Source organism: Pleuronectes platessa, chromosome 18, assembly GCF_947347685.1.
Source record: "Pleuronectes platessa chromosome 18, fPlePla1.1, whole genome shotgun sequence".
NCBI lineage: Eukaryota > Metazoa > Chordata > Actinopteri > Pleuronectiformes > Pleuronectidae > Pleuronectes > Pleuronectes platessa.
The window spans coordinates 18,846,322-18,870,512 of NC_070643.1; the positions used below are offsets into that span (position 1 = coordinate 18,846,322).

The 24,191-nt window shown below is 45.6% G+C and overlaps 1 protein-coding gene across 1 annotated transcript in view; it reads left to right on the forward strand.

The window, feature by feature from the left end:
* Positions 1–11,407: 11,407 nt before the first annotated feature.
* Positions 11,408–24,191, forward strand: part of LOC128461234 (exostosin-1c-like) — a 33,452-nt gene continuing 20,668 nt past the window's right edge. The window contains 1 exon segment of the mRNA XM_053446065.1: positions 11,408–12,782. Within this exon segment, the coding sequence (XP_053302040.1) occupies positions 11,836–12,782 (947 nt within the window). The 5' untranslated portion in view covers positions 11,408–11,835.

Sequence of the window (24,191 nt, forward strand, 5' to 3'; positions counted from 1 at the left end):
TCTCACTTCTGGTTTGGGAGGAGCATAATGCTGCCTTCGAGTATCCTGGAAAACATGGGAGATCCCACAACTCTCTCTTGTTTGAGTCCCTACTTTTTCATAACAGGCTATTTAATGTAATAAAATATCACATCTCATGCAGATATGAATTTCACATTTTGCAATAAGTATCTTATACATGTAATGAGATTGTCTAGAAATAAATTGGACCTCAAAACTAAACTGTGGAGGACTTGTTGGACGTGAATAGATGTATATCATTGAAAGAGATGGCATCTTTGTTATATGGTGAAGTTAAAACAATTAATATGACTGATAATATAACTGTTTCACAGCTATAATAAGAAGAAGAACAGGCTTAAAACAACAACAACAACAACAACAACTACACTACAACTAATGATAATGCAGTTTATACTTAATTATGGTTCATTCTTATTCTCATGAAAGTCTCTACTCCTCAACTCACACCCTGGTTCTGCTCACAGACACACACACAGACACACACATACACACACACACACGTACACACACACACACACACATACACACACACACACACACATACACACACACACACACACACACACACACACACACACACACGTACACACACACACACACACACATACACATACACACACACAAACACACACACAGAGACGCACAGACGAGCTAGAATAGCATGAGCCCCTGTGGAATAAGGAGGGCAGCAGGTCAGTGACTATGTGTGGACGCAGGGGGGCGCTACAGTCACATATATGCTGGAAACAGGGGGCTGTGTCACTCCCAGCTGTCTCTGTGATATTATCGTGCTGCACCTCATCAAACGCTCAAAAGCCACGGTCGGTACGCATTTAGAAAACATTCAATAACACAGTGAGTAAAGTAAATTAATGAAAGTAGTGTTGTTAGAGGTGTATCTTAAAACAAAGCTTTTATTAGTACATTGTCTATTGTGGGGGGGAGGCTCCACCTGCAGATTCTTTAAGGCTCTGGCAGCTGCCAAAATACAGAAGTTTAGACTTATTGTTGTTTATTTTAAGGAATAACGTGTTTCATATCCCCTTCACATCACCAATGGCCTCTCAGTTTACAGACAATAAACCAAAACACCAGAAACCCTCCCACAGTGGATTCACCTCGTGCAGAATCCAGACTTTCTGCACGAGATGACACGATCCTCTCCAGCCACAGTATAAACACCAGACTCCATTAGAAAGGGGGCCTGGAGAGGTGTGACCCTCCTCCACAGCCCCGGTGCCTGTGCGTAACTCGGTGTCTCCAGCGCGCTCCAGATGCGCCGGGCTCCAGATGTGTGCGTTCGTCTTCACCGTGCGACCGAGGCGACGTCGAGCCGCCTCTCAGCCAATCAGCAGCGCCCGGGGGCGGGCCGTACGTGGACTGTTGTGGATGTGAGGTGCTGGTGGTGGGGGGGAGAAAATGGACAATTTTAACGCGCACATTCATCATTCATACGGCAGCGACGACGAGGAGTCCGGCGCTCGCACACGGGACTGATCCGCAAATGCCCGGCCGTGGCGTGAAGAGGAGAACCGCACCGAGGGGAGGAGCGCGGTCCGCCACCCCGGTAAGGTCGAGCTCTCCGCGGGGGAGAGGAGTCGCGGCGCAGCGGGGATCGTGCTGGGTGATGTCTGCTGTCTATGTTTAGGGGCTGCGCTCATCGAGGGGGGAATAATGGAGAAGCTCTGCGTAAAATCATAACCCAGATTGTGTTGCATGCATTCGGAGTTTGCTGTTTGGCTTCATGTGGATCTCATCGCCTCTTTTAAAGCGTTTGCTCTTCAGGATCCGCACATGTTGCGAGCGTGTCTCCAAAGTGCGTTTTTATGGTTCCACCTTTTTACGCAGCCGGAGCTCTCCGCGGCGCCCCGGTGTAGTGTCACCTCTGTCACTCTCACCGCGGAGAGCCTGAGCTGTGAATCACAGGTGGGATGTTTGTGGCTGAACGTCACCATCACAAAAAAACACTACACGAGCCTGTGTATATATACTGGATGAGGTCACAGTAATCCCCAAGGGAAACACGGGGCACTTAAAAGCATCACCTGGATTATCATGACAACCAGCACCCTTTATTTGTTGTGCAGCCTGTTGTCGTGAATTGTTGGGAGGCTGGTGGAGGGGTGATGGTGCTCAGAGAGAAAGAGAGAGAGGGGGAGAGAGAGAGAGGTGCATACGGGATGTGAGTGAGAGATGGGTGACCTGCTGTCACTGGTGGGACTGAGCTCAGGTCTGTGGGGATCCTGGGGGAACTGGGAACTGGGAAGTGGATGAACCTGCTCTGCTGTCACCTGCTGCAACGGATCCGTGCGTGAGTCCGTGACAGGTACAGGCCGGATAGGTGCAGGGAGCACGAGGCACGTGTGTGTGGGTGAGGATGTGTCCCCCGCTGTGTCCCAGTGTTCAGGAGTGGAGCTGTGTGGAAACTTTTCCCAACACAACGCAGGGACATGGTTTGGCACATGGTCCACTTCTCCCACTGGACAGATGGTCCGTGGGCTGCACATTACACTGTGCCACACTCCAGGAATATTAAACACTGCTGCTAGTGTATAGTTCACCTGTCTCACTGTTTAAAAAATAGTAAATTTGATTAATTTAATCTTAAAGTACTGAAATCCATATTTCATAGACTCATATTCACTCCTCAGGCCTTTGGGGGAACGGTAAACTGAGCGTACACCAGACAGTGTCACCTGACTTCCTTCTCAGTGTGAATGAAGTCTGGTTCATTGGAACTGTGGGGAATTTCCATGTTATACTTGAAAGCTACTTTGAAATATATGCGTAACACTTCCTGTTGGAAACAAGCACATGCACGGCAGGGTCCTCTGTCTTCATGATGCAGTCCAAATGTTAGGAGATAGAAAATACTTTGTTCCGCCTCCTGTTTACCTTGGACGTCTCTCATGCATTCAAGATATATTAGATAATAGCTCAGGAAGTTACCTGCTCTCACATCCTTAAGTGCTCCACGTGTTAATGAATCCCACAGAAACAAACAAGGCGGCCAGGGTTCACTGCAGCTCTTAATTATGAGGAGTCTCTTGTTAGTTTGTGATGAGGAAAGACGGCAACTCTGGTGATCTCACAACAAAGACGTGTTGCATTATCGGGGGACGCTGTGGAAGAAGACCCTCGGGAGGAGAGCGGGTCCTCACATGGATTTTTCATCTGATTTGATGAAATACACTTTATTGTAATGAGGATAATGTAATTTGGGATTCACGATGGCTCTGTAATTCCCTCCCTGGTGATTAAGAGAAGCACCAATCTTGTGAACGTTGACCGAGACAGACGATGTTCATATTCCTGAGGTTGTGTGGTCATTTCCATAATCAGGGGGAATTCATTAGAGGCGTGGACGATACCAGTGTGCGACCTTTAAAAGCTATTAACCCTGAAGGTCACTGTGCAGAGGCTCCACGTATTATCATCCATTTATTATTTGTTCTTTTTGAGTAAAAAAGGAATTGTTCATAATCACATTGGAGATGAAAGGAATGGAATTGAACATATACAGTTAGGATGTGATAGTTTCATATAATTCTTAAATGGAGGGAATTAAAGGAAGATGGAAATGATTTTAAAAAAAGCTCATTTTCCATCACAGGCTCGGTAATCTCTTCCATTTTTTTAATCTGGGATGTCAGGGCCACCACGCTAATTGAAGCTTGTCAGGAGTGTGCGCCTCCTCCCTTATCCCAGGGTCAGATCGAAATGTCTCCCTCTCTGTTGTCAAGGTCAAATTGTTTACCGGCCCGATCTGATCTGAGCTCTGCGATAGGCCTGCCTCCGGGGCCGGAGCTGCAGAGATAAGATGGGCTGCAGGTAGAGGAGGAGGAGGATCGAGGATGGAGGAGGATCGAGGATGGAGCGGGAGCAGGAGCAGTCAGTTAGGGGGGGGATGGATTTCTCAACACGCCTGTTTCTGCTGTGTGTTGTCAGGTGCGCGCCCGGGCCGCCTGAACGCAGAGCAGCTTACTGGTCATATATCACCGGCCCCAGTAGGCTTCCCCACCATCCAGGCTCCGACCCGTATGCCAGTGCTTGCTATGATCCTGCTCTCTGTCTGGGGCCATGCAGCCTGATCTGCACATTCTCTCGTCCTGTAAACAGCGTTGGCAGATCCAGAGCGCGAGCTTGAACCCTCCAAATAATTGTTCCTACCCATCTTGTTCACACTGTTAATTAGCCCTCGTGGCGTTGGAGTGCAGCATATTGTTGAGACATAATTAATCAACCCAGCTCGTAATTATTCCAGGGTTTTGGAATGCGAGCGCGGTCGGGAGGCTGGTTGGCGTTGCAGGGCGTTCGGCTCCGAGGTAAACATCTTATTAACCGTGTCAGAGCCCCTCAGCCCACACGGAGCCAGCGTGGTGTTATTCAGGTGGTGTGTGTGTGTGCTGTTATCCACATTATGAAAATGGCCTCGTAAAAAAAAGAACCAGCGCTTGATTAAGTTTACGGCCGTTATGGTTTCCGAGGTGGTCGAGCTAATGGAAAAACACTCTGGTAGCTGCATGGAGACAGCGAGAGGGATTTTCTTTATACGGCAAACAGCCCATTTGTTCAGCACACACCAAATTGTGCACACGCCTCCTCTTACATATGCATATAATAAGAGGAGTGGGAGTGGGAGTGGGAGAGCAAACCAATTTCCAAGGGCAATTGGTAGACGAGTACAGAAAAAATGAGCCTGGATCACATAAGCCTTTAATGCAGGTTTGTCAGAGGAGGTTTGCTGGATTTTTTTCTTTAGCTCTCCAACAAACAAACAGACACACACACTCTCAAGCCGACTTCTGCTCAGTTTGCAGATAGTGATGGAAACGCAGTGACGCTGTTATCTAGGCATCCTCCAGTCTCGCCAGTAAAAGCAGACGTGGACACATTCCGAGCCGTCCTGACCGCTCCGGTCACTACAGCAAGAAAACATATAATCACAGAGTTTCACAACTTCCTACCATACACAATTAGTTTAAATTATTGTTACTCTTTGCTTTTTTGCTTGTGATTCAGATTCATTTCAATATTCAGAGCTCTCTATCTTATCTACAGCTTTTTTCAAATGATTATATTATACCTAAAGTGTTGTGGTGGAAAAATGGATTCACTGTTCATGAGTTCTGATTTTCTATATGAGAGTTTTATTCAACAAAGAAGAAAACGTTTTCTGCAGAAAGGTTCTTGCAGCTGCACCAAGTTATATGAGAGGTGATATATGACAGCTTGAGTGAAGCAGGTATATACAGAGCTATAGGTTGATGGATCAGCAGATCCTCCAGAGAGTTGCTGACAAGCTGTGAGAAACTTTTGGTCGAGCGACGTCTCCATTTCTACCTCATAAACTCCACGTGACCCTTATATCAGAGGGTCGCAGGGCCTACTTCTTAACCACATCCTCTTAACACCTTTCTACAGCTGTACCGAGCACATATAGAAACCATTGTTCAATTTTTACACAATGGTGCAGTGGTTAGCACTGTCGCCTCACGGGGGTTTGAACTTGACGAGCTGTTGGGATCCACTTGGGTGGAGATGTGTCTGTGTGGGTTTTACATACTGGCACGTTGACTTCCTCCCACAGTCCAAAGACATTCAGGTTAACTGGTAAACAGACAGTGTTTTTGGGGCTCCCAGTGTAGATCCCAGTGTAGATATCATCGCTGAATAACGTTAAAACCAACCATCTCCCTGATTTTTAGTAAACTGGCAAAACCCGAAGTGGCTTTTATTGTGAAGAAACCACAAACCACAGTGTGTTTTATCACCGCGGGCTGGTGCTAACTGGGAGCAGTTATCAAAATATGCCACCGCAAAAAACAATGGTCACTTTCCTGCCTGGTTCTGGTAGCAGCTTTACGTTTCACAGAGGGAGTAACGGAACAAGAAGCAGCAGCCGCACCGAGAGCTGGTGGAGGAAGACAGACGGCTCCTTTTTACTTTGTCTGGAACTCTACTCGCCGCACGAGCAGCATGAAGTCAGATCACAGTCGTGTTTGGTATGATGAAAAAAAAGCTATTGACTCACTGCTTTGCTAAAACAACACGAGTCTGCTCGGCTGCTCAGTAACAGATACGCCAGCTTCCCCCCTTTTTTATTTCTGACTGCACTCGGTGTTACCACAGTGACCACGGATGCTGCCAAATCATCCAGGGCTGACGTCCGGAGCCTTAAAACAAAAAAAAATGATTCCCCACATAAAATAACTGTCCTTCATTCGGTCACATTGACAGAAGCTTCACGTTCAGACGTCTCAAGCGAGGCTATCTTCTGGTCCCTGGTCGTATCTTCTCAAGCCCGTAATGACAGAGCCGGGGATTTAATTTTAGCCCGACCGAGCCTTTTCCCCCGGAACCACAAGATTTGTGTTTTCTCCAGAACACTTCATTTCGCTGAACTAATATGTCGCCAGCTATAGGCTAGCAAAAAAAATGCACACATGCCAGATGTGTGTGTAAGTATAGTTCAGACAGACGACTGCACACAAACTCCTGCACATGTATAGCCACAAGAAGCCACTGAGAGGCCTCCTGACACACAGACATTTTACAGCGCAATCATCCAGGATTTGTGTCGGGGCACAGTCGGCCTCCTCCAATCAGCTGGGCTGCCTTCACAAGCTAACCATCATTTAGGAAGGAATGGACATTTCATTTAACGTGGCATTTGGCCCATCCGGTGTCAATTTACAACCTTCTCTGTGTCACTATCCAAAATCATTTCAGACTTAATAATGCTGCTTCTCTTACCCACGGTAATGTCTGTCACTACCTGGAGAATGACTGTAATGGTGGTGGATTTCATTTTTTTGAGTGTTTCCACTGTCAGTTGTGCTTAGTGCCGGTGCTGTGGCCAGAAAACAGCAAATTGAACAAATAAGGGTAAACGTCTATCTCTCCCCCGAAAGACAGAAAATCTCTTTGTTCTGTAAAAAACGTCCCATTTGGTGGAAGAAAAACACAAAGTGACAAGAGCTGAATATTTCTCGCAGAAGGCCATCATCAGTGACATCCATTTCAGAGCAGTGTCACTTCTCATTTCCCTGTCAGAGCCCACATAAGGGCCCGGCTGCAGAAGAAGAAGAAGCGTCTGTGTAAACGCAAATGAAGGGAGCACGGATTTCAACGGCAGCAGCACCAGGTAGAGGGAGTGGAGGGGGATGGGGTGGGGGTGGGGGGGAGCCCTGAAGGCCGTCAGGACAGGAAGTAGAGAGGGATTGGTCCGGCTGTCACCCGGTGAAATATCGCTCATTAGCTCCCTCTCCCTCTCGGTGCTCTCTCCTTCCGTGCCCCTCTGAATGTCCTTCAGCCTCACCTCTTATTCCCCTCTGCTCCATTTCTCTTAAGCACTGACCTTCCAGATGTCCAGCTTCAGAATCAGATTACAGTCAATATAAAGTGGTCTGGCCCTTTTAAAGGAGACACATTCTGCTCGCATTCAATTCAATTTGATTTGTGTAGCGCCAAATCTTAATACACACTATCTCAAGGCGAACTGGCCATCGAGGAGAGGTGTTCATGGTTCATGGTTTTATTTTAGAGGCTCCAGTGTTCAGAAAACACATCACTGTCCTCAGACTGTGCATTTCTGCAGCTCCTCTGTTCAGCCTCTGTCTGAAACACTTTGCTTTAGCTCCTTCACCGAACTCTGGGCTTGATGATTTGGCAAAAGATTAGAAAACGCAACATTTACCAATTCTGCAACTCCCGTGCAAAAACTGAAAATTAACCATTGATGGAAAAAAAGTATAATTTGACCGTTGTCTTGTTTTGCGGGGAATCATCTTTACGAATCGTAGATGTGCACGTTTAACACTTAATAATAATATAAAGAGGTAAAATAAGAAAACAACTATAGAGAAAGTTTATTCGGTGTATGGATACTGGGCATTATGTAGAAGAGCTGGATTGTCCTGCTCTGCTGGTACAGGATCGACCTGCCACTGTGTATTAGCTGATATTTTAAAAGCATTTTCATGCAAATATAGTGATATTTCTTCTCCCGGCGCTGTTGACACAATTTCATGGCTTGTTCAGCGGACTCTGAGTGAACCTTCCTCCATGTTTTCTTTGCACTCAAGGCAAGCGAGTGATCAAAGAACTGTCGGCCTTGCAGAGTGTATTCCTCATGTCTGCGATTAAGTGTTTTGTGCCCCGCTCTTTATCCCACCTCCCTTTTGAGGATGAAACAGGAATAATTGAAAAAGGCAAAAAACAGCACAAAGGAAGTATTGTTTTTAAGTTGAACCCTGCAGTCAGCTTTGCATAGAGTAGGAAAACTGGCCGAGAAAGGAAGGAGTGATGACAGGTAGTATAGGCGCGGAGGGAGGAGGGTAAAGATAGGAAACAAATGACATGAGGTGAAATCGTGGAGCTCCGGCTCCCGTCCTCACCTCTCCTTGAACTCTGTCCTTGCACACACAGGCCCCTGTATTCAATGAGCCTTGTGCCTTTTTCCACCGCTAGTCACCCAACCATAATGAACCATCATTGATCCATGACAGAAGGACCTCTCTCGCCACTTAAAGCCTCTTGCATGTGTGTGTCGGTGTGTGTGTGTGTGTTCGAAATACTTGTGTGTCTTCTAACTGATTTGCCGCTCCGAGCATGTTGTCGTGTTGAGGCATGTCCTCGAGCTTCCCAGGCCGACACTCATCATTGTTGCTCCTTGTTAATGGTCCCGCTGTGCAAATGTGCAAATGTGCAGTCCGTCCTTCACACCAAGCAAATGGTAGAAATTAACATAACCGTGTTGAGCAGAGGTTTCACATCTGGAGATTTCAGGCAGAAGGAGAGAACTCTTTTATTTTTTTCAGATTAGTTATTTCTAAACGGGGAGTTTCATGCCCTGATATCCTGTGATATTATCTTCAATGTTTATTTTTCAGTTCACACATTATCCTCCATTCTCCTCTAAACCCTAGACATCTCACTGCCTCAGAGGTACCTTTGAAATCAACTCAAATATGAGCTTTGCGCTGCTAATATTTGATAAGTTAAACGGAAGGAGGAGTGTCCAGGGAAGGTTTTTGTTATGAGATGATAGCGTTCTATTGTGAAGTGGCAGTTTAATGAGCAGAAATTGAAACTCCTGTTGTTGATCCAGCGGTAATAGAGGGACCTGTGCTTTTAAATCAATGTAAATATGTTTAATAGACACCTGGAGGGAGAAGGACAAAAGCGACGGCGTCCTTATGGGCAATTGCTCGGCTTTTAGATTTGATAAGGCAACGAAATGAATACTTCGTGCCCATCAGCATTACCCTCATCATAATGATACCCTCCATCACTTTTCTATTACACCTTCCTGCCATCACTATCAATTATCCCCCACAACCACAAATCACAAGGACAGCGCTCAGCCACAGCCTCCACCGCAGTGTATCCTGAGGAAGATTGAAGTCTAATTGTACGCGTTGGTGGCAGGGGATATAAAGCAAAAGCAAAAAAAATAAAAAAGAGACAAGAGAAGGAAATCAATGCCTTAACTAAAAGAGCAAATGCATTATTGATGAGGAATATGTAATGGGATCCCAAATGTCTGTTTCTCTCCCGTGTGGATTGCTTGCAGCGTCCGTGGTTGTAGCCAGAGTAGTAGAAACAAGGGAAGTGACAAAAACCGGCTGCTAACATCTTCACTTTCTTGCGAAAACGCTAAAGGCTTCACGTGTGCAGGAGAAATTAATTCAAATAACGACTGCAAACCGCCTGTAGGTGCTACTGCGACAGTTTCTTCATCCTGCCAGGCACTGTGGAGCCTCTGCTGCCTCACTTAACGATTAAGATTAGCTAAGTTTGGCTAACTTCATCGACTTTATCCACAATTCTTCCCGCTGTGGTGTCAAGTCTCACATTTTAATTCACGTTACTCCAAAGATATACAGTTTTGTAGCCCAATCATCTGTTCAGTGTGGCGTGCTAGTCTTATCCGTGTCGCGATGAGGTGTTAGATATCGAAAGCCTAGTTGTAAGTTATTATAGTTATAGTTGTAGGATTTAGCTGAGATTTGTGAATATTGCAGAATCGTCACTGATCCCATTGAAAACCAGGTAAATAGAACAACTTAAAGCATCACTGTGTCACTTTTACTGAGCAACAGCGCCCTCTACAGTAATATGTTGTGATTGGAGATTGTGATTCTAACAGGAAATCGCACCTGTTCACCAAAATAACACATATAGATCAAGAGCAGTGGTAAATCCAGCTAATTTTGAAGCACACACACACACAACGATGAGTAAAAAAACTGGTAATTTCCACGCACACGTCTCAATTTCCTCCTAGCTTTCGAGTTTAGGAAGTCAGAGGATGAGTTGTTTACCCACGTCACCGGTGCGATGTTTGTTTTATGGTGAACGGAGGAGGCAGGCATCACTTCTGCTTGGCTGGAGAGGAGGCAGAAGTGAGGAATGTGAATGAGAGGTAGAGCGAGCGAGAGCGGCCAGGTGAGACCTGAAAGCTGCCTTTGTGTGGCAGCTGGCAGGAGGAACACTGCCCTTCACTGTGAGTTGTTCTCCCCAAACACACACACGCACACACTTACACAAGCATACTGTACATATAGGGGTTTTATGGGGCTCATGTTTGGCAAGGAGGGCTGTAAAAGCCGTTGCAATTTTGCGAGTGTAACAGCGAAGGCCTTCTCTCCGCGTCTCTCCAAGGTGAACGGACGTTTCGGAGCCATAGTGCAGTTCTGTTTTCCCCTCCGCGTTTCCCAATCTCCATTTCAGATGCTAAACGCTCTCTCATTTTCTCCTCCGCTGCGCCTCAACTGTCTCTGGCTCAGTCCAACTGGAGCTTGAAGAGGATGATAATATCCAGTCCAGGCCGCCGCTCCAGGTTTGACATGCCATCCTTAAAAATGACTGTTCCAGGAGTCAGTGCACATCGCGGCACACACATGGCCAGTAGATATCCCTCTCTCTTTCACAGGGAAGGTAGAAGCCAGAGTGGGACTGAGATATGTGGCCTCTGTGAAGAAAAGAGCTCAATGAATTCTGCTTTTTCAATTTTCTCTTTATGAGCTCGACCTGAAGATGGATTTTGACAGTTTAAAATCCTCGGTCGCTGCTTGGGAAATATTCGCCAGCTGTGCTGCTTTATTGCTTTTTGATAACATTGTGTGTTTTTGTGTGTATTAAATGTGATTGAGTTTGCAAGAGGACATATGTCTTTCCCAAAAATGAAAAGCCATCCAAATGAAAACATACCCAGTGAGCTATCAGAAGTGTTAGTTATGGTATCTCTGGAGACCAATCCCAGTGTACGTCTCCGTGTTGGCCTCGGAGCTGCAGCGCTCTCTGTGTACTGATCTGTATTCCTGTTTGTTTACTTCTCTCCAGGAGGGGCCCTGCAGACAGCCGTCGCGCCAGGCACCATGAGGCAGCGAGCTTGGCCTGAGAGAGCGGAGAAATCAGCCTTCATCTCGCTCAACCCGGCTGGGACGTGGAAGAAATGCTCACAGCAGAAGCAGCGGCAGCAGCAGCGGCAGCTCACAACACAGCAGAGACAGGCTAACACACACGTCTGAGAGCGCAGTGGAGAGCAAATGGGGAAGGCAGAAAGAGACTGAGAGCGGGGAGTCAGTAAGTCAGATCATTCTAAATGGCAGAGTGGCCTTGGCCGCACTATGAGGAAGTGATGTCCTTGTTAACACATTGTCCTCTCGTAGAAGCTCCTTGTTAGAAGTCACAAGTCAGTCCCCCCCCGCCCCTGTGAGGCTGCCGAGCTGAGGGGCAGAGGATAGGGAGAAACAACCAGAGGACGAGAGACAGAGCGGAATAAAGAGACTGTGACAGGCCCCCATGCAGGCGCGTAAGAAGTATGTCCTGCTGGGCTTGTGTGCGTGCTGCTGGCTGGTCCTCTTTTACTGGGGTGGAGGCGTCCAGCTGCGTCTGCTGCGGCTGCTGACACGGCAGCGGGGTGAGGAGGTGCGCCCCTGGCCCAACTGGACCGACCGGGCCTTCCTGCCCCGCTATGCCCACCTGGACGAGCTCCAGACGGACCCTGGGACGGCCGAGTCGCCCCGACAGCGGCGGCAGGCGTGGTCCGCCGTTTACAAGGACAGCCGCTGCCGCATGGAAACCTGCTTCGACTTCTCTCGGTGTCGTCGCAGAGGCAGAGAAGGATTCAGGGTGTATATATATCCGTCGGAGAAAAATGATCATGTGTCAGAAAGCTACAGGAAGATCCTGACGTCCATAGGAGAGTCGCGGTACTACACGTCTGACCCCCGCGAGGCCTGTCTGTTCGTGCTCGGGATAGACACCTTGGACCGGGACCAGCTGTCAGGACAGTTCGTGCCCAACTTGGACGAGCGCATTCGTGGTTACCCGTTGTGGAATGACGGGAGGAACCACCTGATCTTCAACCTGTACTCGGGCACGTGGCCCAACTACACAGAGGACCTGGGCTTTAACATCGGCCAGGCCATGTTAGCCAAAGCCAGCCTCAACACGGAACACTTCAGGCCAGGCTTTGACATTTCCATCCCGCTGTTCTCCAAGGATCACCCGCAGAAGGGCGGAGAGCGGGGCTGGCTGGTGAGGAGCACCATCCCGCCGCGAAGGAAGTACCTGCTGATGTTCAAGGGGAAGCGTTACCTGACGGGCATCGGCTCTGACACCCGAAATGCACTCCACCACATCCACAATGGGAAGGACATCGTGTCGTTGACGACATGCCGCCACGGGAAGGACTGGGAGAAGCACAAAGACTCCCGCTGTGATCACGACAACTTGGAGTACGAGAGGTAAGACGGGGGTCACACAGCCAGAGGGGATGCTGGGAATGAGATGATGATAACATGAGGTGCGAGTGAAGGTGGCACTATACACTATACAGCGGTTTATAGGAAACAGAGAGTCTATTTTGTAATAAGGATATGGTGTTGTTCCATTTGCCGTCTTTTTTTTTAAGTGTACATGCTGTTTTATGCTCCTTCAGATGTCATGTTGGCATGTGTGTGTCCCACTGGTTATTTCTGTCTCTCTTTCATGGCTGCGCTGGTTTTGACAGAACGACTTTACGATGTTTGGCAGTTGCTCTCGAGATCAAAGGTTCTCGATACAGACGCGCGTCTCTGGAAATGTAGATTAAGGTCAAGGTTTGCGGTGGCTTCCTTGTTCTTGTGTTGGTGATGTTAAGAGTACAGTTTAACAGTGTTTCTTTCTTCAGTGACTGACCTTGAGCTCAATTATTATTCAATAATCCTCATGGCGTGATCGAGACATTAGAATTATTGAACAAAGTTGTGGAATGGATTGGCAGTCGGTCATGTGCAAACCTCGGTCAAGGCCCAACAGTCCTATTAAATCCAATGAAGCTGCACCAATCTGCACATATTCAGGTATTACTCCCACAAAATGTTATGATTTCTTTCTTCTCCCACGTCTCATTCCTCCACCAAGTTTCGTTGAAATCCTTTCGGTAGTTTTTGTGTGATCCTGCTGACAACGACCCATAAACCCCAATGGGGTTAAAAAACATATTATTGTTTATAATCTTCCCAGTAAAATACAAGTGAACAAATTACTATTTCCATTTAGTTTGTTTGGGGCGTTAAGACATTAATTACAACTGCAACAACATTGTGTAATGAGCCGAAGCAAAGGTCTCCACCTAGAACCACTAAATACCTCAAAGACTAATCAGACATTTTGTGTGTGGCTGTTTTAATCAGACTGTCCATTCATTTCTATTACTGTTGCCGTTGATGCAGGGATTAAGCAATATGATTTTTCCATTTCCACTTTGAATGCGATGCTATTTTGGACTTGTTAAGATGGTGTGCAGAGCGGATGAAAGATGGGCGGGGGGGGGGGATGCAATTGCGGCAGTGTTGAGAGTTATGATCTTTTATTAAAAACTAATTAAATTTCAGCACACGACCTTTGCCACGGATTGAAAACAATTCATACAAAGAAAGTGCACAATACATATAGGCTTGTGTGGGCGAGTTTAAAGGAATGCGAGCGCCATTGTTAACTTAATATTGAAAAAGCTTAATTTGCCAAAAATACATTACAGCAGCAGCAGCAGCAGCAGCTTGATGAAAACGTCTTATCCTCAGAATGTTTTTCATATTCCAGCACTGGCTTATTAGAGTTCAGGCATTAACTTGGAGACCGACAAAAATAGATGCATGTACTTGAAATAAATCACATAATATAATGTCACGTCTCTGCCTCCTGCATGTTGTACCCAGGCTCCACCCCTCGTCTGAATGTTTCCTGTGGTGACCTTTAGTGACCTCTCCTGACCCAGACAATATTCTGCTGCGTGCATCGTGTGTAAAAGGCAAATATCTGAAGTGGGGAGGATGAAAAGAGACTTGATACTTGGGTTTGATGTTATAGGTTTAAAACGTCTTAAATAACCCATCAGATTTGATATTTAACACTATATTAAATACACTATATTCAGTTATGGCTATGGAATTGTTCAATACCACGCTATAACACAACCCTTACATTTTTAAGTGAAAGTGTCTGGAGCCGGAGTGCTGCCATGAACTCCTGATTATAAAGTCTCTGCTCGTCCATGTATAGACAGAAACCGAGAAAATTTTAAAGACAGGAAATGGATTTTACAAACAGAGAAGACTGAATATTGATAGAAAGAGGAAAAGAACCATATGGCTCTGGGGCAGCATGAGAATAAATGCAGCTGAACTATGAACGCTGCCATTGTTCTATAATAGGTGAGTAAACAAAGACGGTTTTGCAGGATTTTATTTGCTTGTCTGATTCAATCTCTCGACAAACAGAAGCAGAACAAACTGAAGTGCAGAGTCAAGGCCGACCTACAGAAAGCTGTTTAAAAAGTGTTTACATCGCACACACAAAAGTAATACTTTTGTGTGTGCGATGTAAACACTTTTTAAAACTTGATTTTCCGTTGATAACCTTGTCGCTGTATGCCACAGTTTAAATGTGTGGTCACAGTTAAAGTGAAGAATAAGAAGTTTAATATTGTGCATTAAAGTGACATTTTTCGTGAAGGTAAAAGATAAATTCCTTATTTGTGAAATCCTGGGACATATTTTACTGTGGCTTCATTTAAAAAGTGCATCTGCATCTCAGAAATGATTCTCCCCATCTTTCGTTCATAAGCAAAACCAAATGTAAACTTAAGCCCGTGGCAGTTGGAAGTTGTTTTCACACATGATTCCTCAAAGCGAAGTATAGTCCGACGATACAATATGACTTTTCAGATAGAGTTTACCCCCCCCCCCCGACATCAGCCGTTAGCTGGTGGCTCTGCTCCAAGTGCACTTAGATGTGGCCTATACCTTACGCTTGTTTACGTTGGGCTGGGCGGCGAAGGGATGGAGGCGCTCGACTCTGTGAATGAGCTCATTTATTCCACACAGTCCACTCACTCAGAGCGGGGGGGGGGGGGGGGGGGGGAGGAGGAGGACAGCGAGGGAGGTGGGGTTGGTCCCATGTGGTACTTTGCGGGTGGATAAGGCTCCGAGGGTGTGAGGGTGTGAATAGGGGAGGCAATGTGAGAGACAGCTGCCGTTTGTAAGAACAACACATACAAAAAAAAGGTGGATGATTTTTTTTTTTCTCCCCTCCTCTTTCTTGCCTTTTGTGTGAGGCCTCTTTCTTAGGAAAATCAGGGAGAGAGAGAGAGAGAGAGCGAGAGAGAGAGGTGTGAAGGAGGGTGTCGTGGTGGTTGAGTGGGTGGGGAGGATTTTAATACACATGGGGGGGGGGATAGAAGATGAGATCGAGAAATGAATGAAAGACAAGAAAAGAGGACAGTTAAAGAGAAGACTCCATGTGCATTTGTCTGTGTTCAGGTCGGAGTCTCTCCTCTCGGGCTTATTCTTCCCACCTCAACCGTTATCCTCTTTTATTCCTCTAGATCTCTTTTCCTCAGTAATCCAGCAAGTGAACTAATAATAATGTTCCATGTCACTGAGCAGCAACCACCTCTTTGTGTGTGTGTGTGTGTGAGAGTGTCACTATTATGCATGAGCGTGTGTGTGTGCATGTGTAAGACCGTGTCACAGCCATTCAGGCTCTTAGAAGGTGGTATCAGGTTAATGAGCACATGCATCTGGTACACCAGCAGATTAGCCCGGAGGGACCCGGACAGGACGGCGGCCAACGGACAAAGGGCGAAGGAAGGAGGCGGAGGTTGGATGGGGGATGGAGGGAGGGGAGGGGGGGGTGCTCGTACACACGGAGAGGAACGGATAACTGTGAGATCGTGTCTCCACCTACAGAGGGAACCTGAACACACCACCCACCTCTTCACACATGTAACAGGGCTTTACCTTAATTGGCTTTAATTGTGTCTGGCATTAACTAACCAGAGTTAATGTGGAGTTGAGTGAGAGTAATTAACAAATGGCTAAAAGAACCAATAAATAATAATAATCAGGATTTAGTTTTGTTGAGGATCAGGTTAAATTCAAATCCATAAATATGAGAGAGATGCTAAACTCTGCTCATTGCTTTTCATTCATATGCTACAGAACCAAAAATTAAAATTAAATGTTTGGCTAATATGAGCTCAAAAAAGGTTCAGTTGCATTTGGAGCATGTGTAAGGATGTTTAGCATCACCTGAGAACCTGTGGTTTGTTTGAGCGTGTACACACGTTTCCTGTGAGCGGCATGAGAAAGAAAGAAGTGCACACCGGGCTGAATGCCAAAAGGCAATGTTTGTACTTGCAACCTAAATGTGAGCATGAGCCACTTGTGTAAATTCAATGTCCCAATTGTCTTTCTACACTTGAAATGTAGGTTTGAATACAACCAGAACATAATTTCACACAATTACCATCATCTTAGGCTACGTGCACACTTTTTATTTTTAATCCTCATCACTTCTACGTCAACATCTACCATCCACACCAGTGTTCAAGCCCCTAGATAAGTTTCGAGACGCTGTAGGTCCCGTTGTAGCTTGAAAACTCAGTCTGACTCTGCTTCCTGATTGGTCACAACTCAAGTACCAGCAGTGAAGATGAACACTTTCTATAAGAAATAGTTCAGCCTTGTTTATGGTGCAAGAAAAGAAATCCCCTATTTATAGTGAATGAAACAGATTTGATTTCTGTCCCCCTGCCATTCCAATTATTATAATTTAACTTTATTTACTGTTTCGGTAAATAGCAGCTGAACATTTACTACAGGGAAAAAGAAATAGGAGCAGGAGGTGAAATACTTTCCTATTCAGTTAGTCTGTAACTTTGAGTGCGTGTGAGTGTGTGTTTGTGTGTATGTGTGTGTTTGTGTGTGTGTGTGTGTGCAGAATTATGGATGACAGGAGATAAAACAGAACACAGCAGCAAAGAGACAAGTCGAAGGTAGGACACGGTAGTACCCAAGGCAATAAGAGTGTGCAGCAACACAGGAAAGGAGAAAGGTTACACAAAATGGGGGGGGGGGGGGAGACAGATACTGCAGGCAACTTAGGGGGAAAAAGCGAGAATGAGACAAGGCGACAGCGAGGGTAGCAGAGAGAAAAAGAGGGAATTGGAGGAGAAGGGGATACTGAAGCGAGGGAGAAGCTGTGCCGCAGCCTAATGGCCTAGTTTCCCTCACTTAAGAGAATTCTGTAAGAAAGGGAAGAGAAACGTGTGTTGTACGGTGAATGTAAATGAGCGAGAGTGTGGAAAAACAGAGAGAGACAGAGAAGGGAGAGAGACGGAGAGGGATGTTTAGGGGCAACAAAAGAGGGCACAGAGAAACCCAAAAGATCCCAGGTTCCAATTTGGGGCCACAGCGAGAACCGACCGAGCTTGGGGATTGTAAACGAGTGAGAGGCTGTGTAACGGCAAAGTGCTCCGGCTCCCTGTTTGGTCTTGGTCTGTACGTGAGGGCTGGTCTAGGCAGCGGATTGGTTATTATTCATGACCTTCCTCGAAGCAACTCAAGGTTGAAAGAGAAAGAGTTGAGCAATCAGACTTTAAAATCCGGGGCTAACAGCTCCGGATGAACGCGGCATACAAATCAGACGAAATGGAACTGAAGGGCGAAAGGCAAGAGGAGCGATGTACCAGTGAGTTGATTGATAAGTTCGCGGCTTTAGGTGGAAACGCGTCAATTTCAGTAAACCTGGCCCATTTATTTCTCGACACAGTCCCTTCCTACAGAGTTCAGCGGCAGCATACAGATTCATTCTATGTAGGAATCAGACCTATTCGATGGTTCTCCTGAGTAGTGATGGTGACTGGACTTCCAGGAAGCGCCCTCTTCACCTAACTACTGAACAACCAGTGTGTTCTTTAGGTTTATCAAGAGTAGAGGCCGACATCTCCAACGTGCACTTGAAGGCCAATCAGAACAGATCAGGAAAAGGGGGGTGACTTAAAAGATAGGGGCTAAAACCAATCATTTCAGACCGAGGCTGCAGAGAGGAGCTGCAGCAATGGACAGATTGAGGAAAGTGATGTGTTTTCTGAGCATCAGAGTGTGTGAACCAAACCAAGCAATGGAAAGTAAACCTGAATATGAGCAGAATGTCTCCTTGTAAAGAGTTGAGCCTGCACATTCATGTGTAACTCGTATCCTTCTCCCTCACGGACTTACCATTCATCCCTCGTATGTTCACTACACTGAATGTTGGAGGTAAGCTCTTTGGACATGCTCTCGTTCACGCATACCAAATGGAACAGGACACTTGTAATCTCTCTCATGCTGCCATGTGTTCATGGAAATGTTATGTAACCGTCCCCACGAAGGATTTCGGTGCGATCGGGTAAAATATGAATCAGCACCAGGGGCTGCAAAAAAAACATCATCACTCCTATCTGCTGGCCGACGTTTAAAGAGATGGCTCCCTTGGCTGTGTAGTTACTGCTCCTGTACATGCACAATTTAAATGAATACGTGGGTGGGTGTGTGTTTGGATCTGTGCTCACTGTACCCTAGTGTGTGTGATCAGAGTATTTGGCAAAGCAAATAAGAAACGCTGCAGCCCCGCTGTAATTAGGGCCTGGGAGATTGTACTCCTGAAGATGCTGTGGAGTGTGTGATTGTGTGTGTGTTTGTGTCTGTGTGTGTGTGTTGTTTGTGTGGCCCACGTCTCTTGTCTCTGTTTAGAATACTTGGAACTGAGAGGCAGCCTTGTGGTTCCCTGGCACTTGTGCAGTCCGGCCTTCATTCCTCTCCTCCGCTCCAGCTAGTGTCTTTTCGGATCCCAGGCGCTGGTCTCGACCTCCTTCCCTGTGCTCCTGACACAGTCTGGTCAGATGTAAAGTATTCATGAAGTCACAAAGTGCTTCGCAGTGCAGAGAAAAGGTTGCATCCAAGTGCTTGAAATGAACCTGCTGGCTCACAAACCGGCGGCGCTGGTGGACTTTGGGTTTTCAAGAAGCATTGGATCAATTGACGTTTTGAAATTTGAAAGGAGTTGCATGTAGTGTTAATATCAGACTCTGCAGGTCCGACACATAAATAGTGACTTGCGAATGAATATTTAAAAAATGAAGAACCTACAAGGAAACTTTTGAGTATAAGGACTCTTTTAAACACTTTTCCTGTTGGGGAAGGGTTCCTACGAGATGAGAGTCCTCACCTTGAAGCCTTTTGTCTTGGATAAGTAAAACCATATGTAAAACCTACATGTGTGTATCTTGTCAATCAGTCACGTATTACATCCTCCCCATCAGACATCAACCCGAAACTAATGTATTTGTATTTTCCAAGAGGAGCCGCCAGAACCGAGCTGGATCTACCTGAGGATAGACTGAGGCAGTAGACTGATGTGCTCTCAGTCATAGAAACTCAAATTATTGATGCAGGGTTTAAAGACATTTTGAATAATGTAAAATCCTATTTCAATATGGAACAGCTGCTCAAACAATGAATCATCCTGCGGCCAATTGCGTGACGGACAAAAATGTTTATATCCTTTTTAATATCTGTGAATAAACTGTCAAAATCTCGTGGGTCACTGATAGTTTTGTCTTTCACGATCTTCGTTGGTGGCAATGAGATGACATCAGACTCCATCTCAGTTGATTACAGCCAAACCACAGTGTAATGTTTCCTGACAGGATACAGAATGAATTTCAGTTTTTGTTGGGGTCTGATCTAATGTGGGATTCCAGTGTTTATTTGCTTTTATTAGTTTTTAACCGCAACTATGAGCGAGGGAGACGCGTGAACTCGTGTCTGAAGGTCACGTTTTGCGAGATCACAAAATCAATCCCACCTCATGACAACTTGTGTGAATGATGACTTTGGCCGTAACAGTAACTTGGAAGTGTTGGTGTTGGCAGAGGCTCTCGCTCTCTGATTCCTCCACTTCCCCTCTTCAAGCTGCTCATCTGAAATGCAAATAAACCACACAGCTTTCTTTCCTTTAGTCTCGAGCGAATGAAATTCTGCGTCCTCAAACACGAGACAGTCACAACCTGCTCGTCATCTCCTGGTTCCAGTCTTCAGCCGTCATTGTTCTCTCGCCCGCTGCTGACTGCTGAATCATATCTTTCGCCTCCTACGTCCTCAGCACTGATATTTCAGTCCTCATGCGTCCATCCGCCCCATTTTCTCAGGATAGGTTGTGATAGATCTATCTTGTCCGGGGGCATTTGTTGTGACAACCATGTGACACCTGAGCCACACCATCAGACGAATTACGACAGGTAATCGAAAGGTCTCAGAGGGTTTGTGCCGTACAAGCTTCAGCAAACTTCAAACACAAACAAGGTCAGAAAATGCAACTTGACAAACTGTCTGGTTGGTGCTTCTCCCACATTCAGGCTTCACCAACATTCAGGATCCTCCTCTGTTATTTCCTGACACCTTCTTTAAATGTATGCTCTGCACAACCCGGTGACTTTAGCCCTGCCATCCTCTTCCTCCTCTTCCTCCTCTTCCCCCTCTTCCTCCTTTTCATATTGTAGTGTACAGTCACCTCCTCCAGTCGACTGCAAGCCGGAGCTCCACTAGGTTATGTTTAATTTATAAACAGACTCCGCTTCTCCATGAAAGTGAAACTTTTCTTGACAGCTCAGCTGCGTCTGTGGTGTTACACACTATTGTCTCGAACACCATTGTGTTAGTTAAACGCACATTCATGCACAAATGCATGTTCACAAGCACCGATGAACAGTCTCTCTCTTTGTGAACCGATTTATTCCAGCTCTCAAACCGTGTTCCCAAACCCCCTCACCGCTCACCCCTCGTACATGCTTTGAAGATGCGGACAGCAAGCGGAAGTTTAAGTGATGGAAAATGTTTTACAGGATATAAACCTTCCCACGTTTCATTTAATCTACTCAGATAGATGTGACCGAACAGGAGGCCTGATCACCAGGATGCTGAAGCCCTTGAATACATAGAGCGAATCACATGCTGCAATCATTTTGTATTCAATTTTGAAGAAATCATTATTAAGAGAAGCAATAGGACTGTGCTTAAATCTTGAGAAATCTCATTTACGTGCAGGTAATGCATCGCAGCTGCTTTGAATGAAATCACCTTATATCCTCTCTCCGTTGACCTCACCCTGTTCGCTTATTAAAAACCTTCTGAATATGGAACCAGTAACCACTTAAAAAAAATAAGTCCATCTGGTTTTGACTGATCATCTCAGGTACAAACCATAACTGAGAAATCCAGACACGGCCTCAGTTTATATCAAAGGGTTTCAAGGATTTTCCAGTTTAATCCATGTGGACTGGGTGAGTGGTGCGGCGCCTTTACAGTGGGGCTCTGGAGCTCAATGTGGGAGATTTGGTTCAAAGTTATACAACACGGTTATGACATAACTTTCTCAGAGATAGCACAAAGTGGACAGACACTTGATAATAGCCAATTTGGAAATTATGTCTGTTTTGCAAAGCTTGGGAATCAATGCTAGACTCGGTTTCAAAATGAATTCAAAGGACCCCAGTCTTCTCCTAACTGGACTGGTTGACCTATGCTGTGGATAAGGATTAATTTGAAAGAATTCAATAAATAATGAAGTAATATATTCAACAGGGGCCAGTTTATCATCGTCTGGATGCTCTGTGTGTTATTTCTCTCTGATTAATCTAGTTTCTGAAGATTTGGAGAAACATTTTGTGAACTGAGACAATTTTTGTAACTTTCCAAAACCAACAACCCGTTTCACACAATAACTGCGGTCTGGATAAGGTTGCACTGTGTTATCTGCAAATCAGAGTGACACAAGCTCTATATTTAGATTTCGAATGAGAAACATATGCAGCTTTTCACCTTCACCTCCTTATTTCTTCGGTTTCTGCAGCTCAAACTTCTTTTTCCCTTTCCCGTTATACAAAGTACATGAAATATGTGACGAAGGCCTCTCAGGCGGCGATCGGTTTTCTTAAAGTGGACCGTTTGGCCCCGGGGCTCCCTCACTAGTGTGGATGTCCTCTTAATGGGTGTCTATTCAGCCCCCTAATCGGGCCTTTTATCAACACCACCGCGATCATAGCTAGAAAACCCTCTGGCGACCCTGCTCGCTTTTGTCGAGGCCAACTGGAGCGTAACAGCTTTGACAATGACAACGCAGTCCGGAGAGAGGGAAAGAGAAAAAGACATGAATGGCTGACGTAGATGAGGAGTCGAGCCTCCAATGGGCGCCCTGGATTTCACTTGTTTACCAGTTTTTGGATGCCATCTATTTGACCTTTGACCTCTGCACCATATGCTGCGAGAGAGACTTTAGTTTATGGTTTGTTTAAGGGTGAGGGATATCAAAGATTAGTGATACCGCTGTGTTCAAGCAACTCTGTGATCAAGGGAGATAATTAATTTAAGGGAAAGACAAATCTCACATTTGTTTGTGCTTAATTTACTTAAATATATATATTTTTTTTAAACTCGCCCAAAGAGAGAATTGCAGAAACCATTAGGGTTTAGAAGTTCAAACCATTGAAAGACAAATCAGACCAGACTCTGGTGCAGTCTCGCCGTCCCAAACACATTCCAGAGATTATTTTTTTTCTCCGAGCATTTCCTCACAAAAGTAAATTGCCTGAGATGTCTGGTGCAAAATTAGGTCAGAAAATATCTTGTAGTGTAAATGTGCAATAAGATGAAAGGGCGTTTTAATGACAGCCTCTCCCCCCCCCCCCCCCCCCCCCTCTCTTTGATGTAAGGAGCGGAGCGCTCTGATTGGTCGGTCTCGAGATGACTGACTGATACACGGTGGTAATCCTCAACCACTGGAGGGTTCAAAAGACTTTCTAATAATCTCGGCACTATCAGTAAAATGATCTGTAGACCCCGGTTTTTTAATAACCTTGAGGGATATTGGGGTTAAACTGGGATTTGGTTGAAGTGGGGGGGGGCGTCTTGGGATCCTCTAAAAATCTTTATGCAAATAATTTCATTACGCTCCGTGTCATTTAATCATACACACTGGAGTTTCTGCTCGTTAAATGAGTGTGTGTAAGGCCGATTTGATCTGTGTTTGCAGTAGAGTCCCTGATCCTGAGTCGAGTTCTTTAACAACTGGGTCCAATCAGATACTGTTATTTACACAGCATCAGATATGCAGTGTTGATTAAATATTTATCATGGACACTGAAGGAGCAGCTAGGCCCCTAACTTTGGCACACCTTATTTTTTATGAGCTACTTGATCCAAATGCGGAAGGTCCTGGTTCGGAAACGACTAAAATGATCAACCTGAATTATTGAGATGAAACGAATTAAAGTTTAACTGGGAGGTTTTCGACTCCACATTCCCCACACTTTACCTGAGTTTGCACTGGGAGCCAGTAAAGCCAGGCTGAGGAGGGAAAGTGGAGCAGAGTCGGGGGAAGGATCAGGTTTTTATCAGCTTTATTTCAGCCAATACCAGAACTTAAGAAACGTATTAAAAGGCAGTTTTATAAGAATGAGTGGCAGTTTGATTTTTTTATTAGTCTTAAGTCTACAGTTTGTGTGTGCAGGAAAAAAGAAATGTAGTTCTTAGGTAGGTAGCTTCTTTACAATTAGTTATTCGATGCCATATAAAGAGGGGTTAAAGTCAAACATGGCTTAATATCTGCTCAACGGGAGGAGGTGAAGACACATCGTCCTTCTTTCTTTACAGTCTATTCACGTGACCTTACACACGCAACACAACTGGCATACACAACTACATCTGTGTCTTGAAATATTAACCAGGAGCTGGAGATACCTGACGTCTTAAACGACAGTCAGAATATTATTGCTCATCCACACACACTCCCCT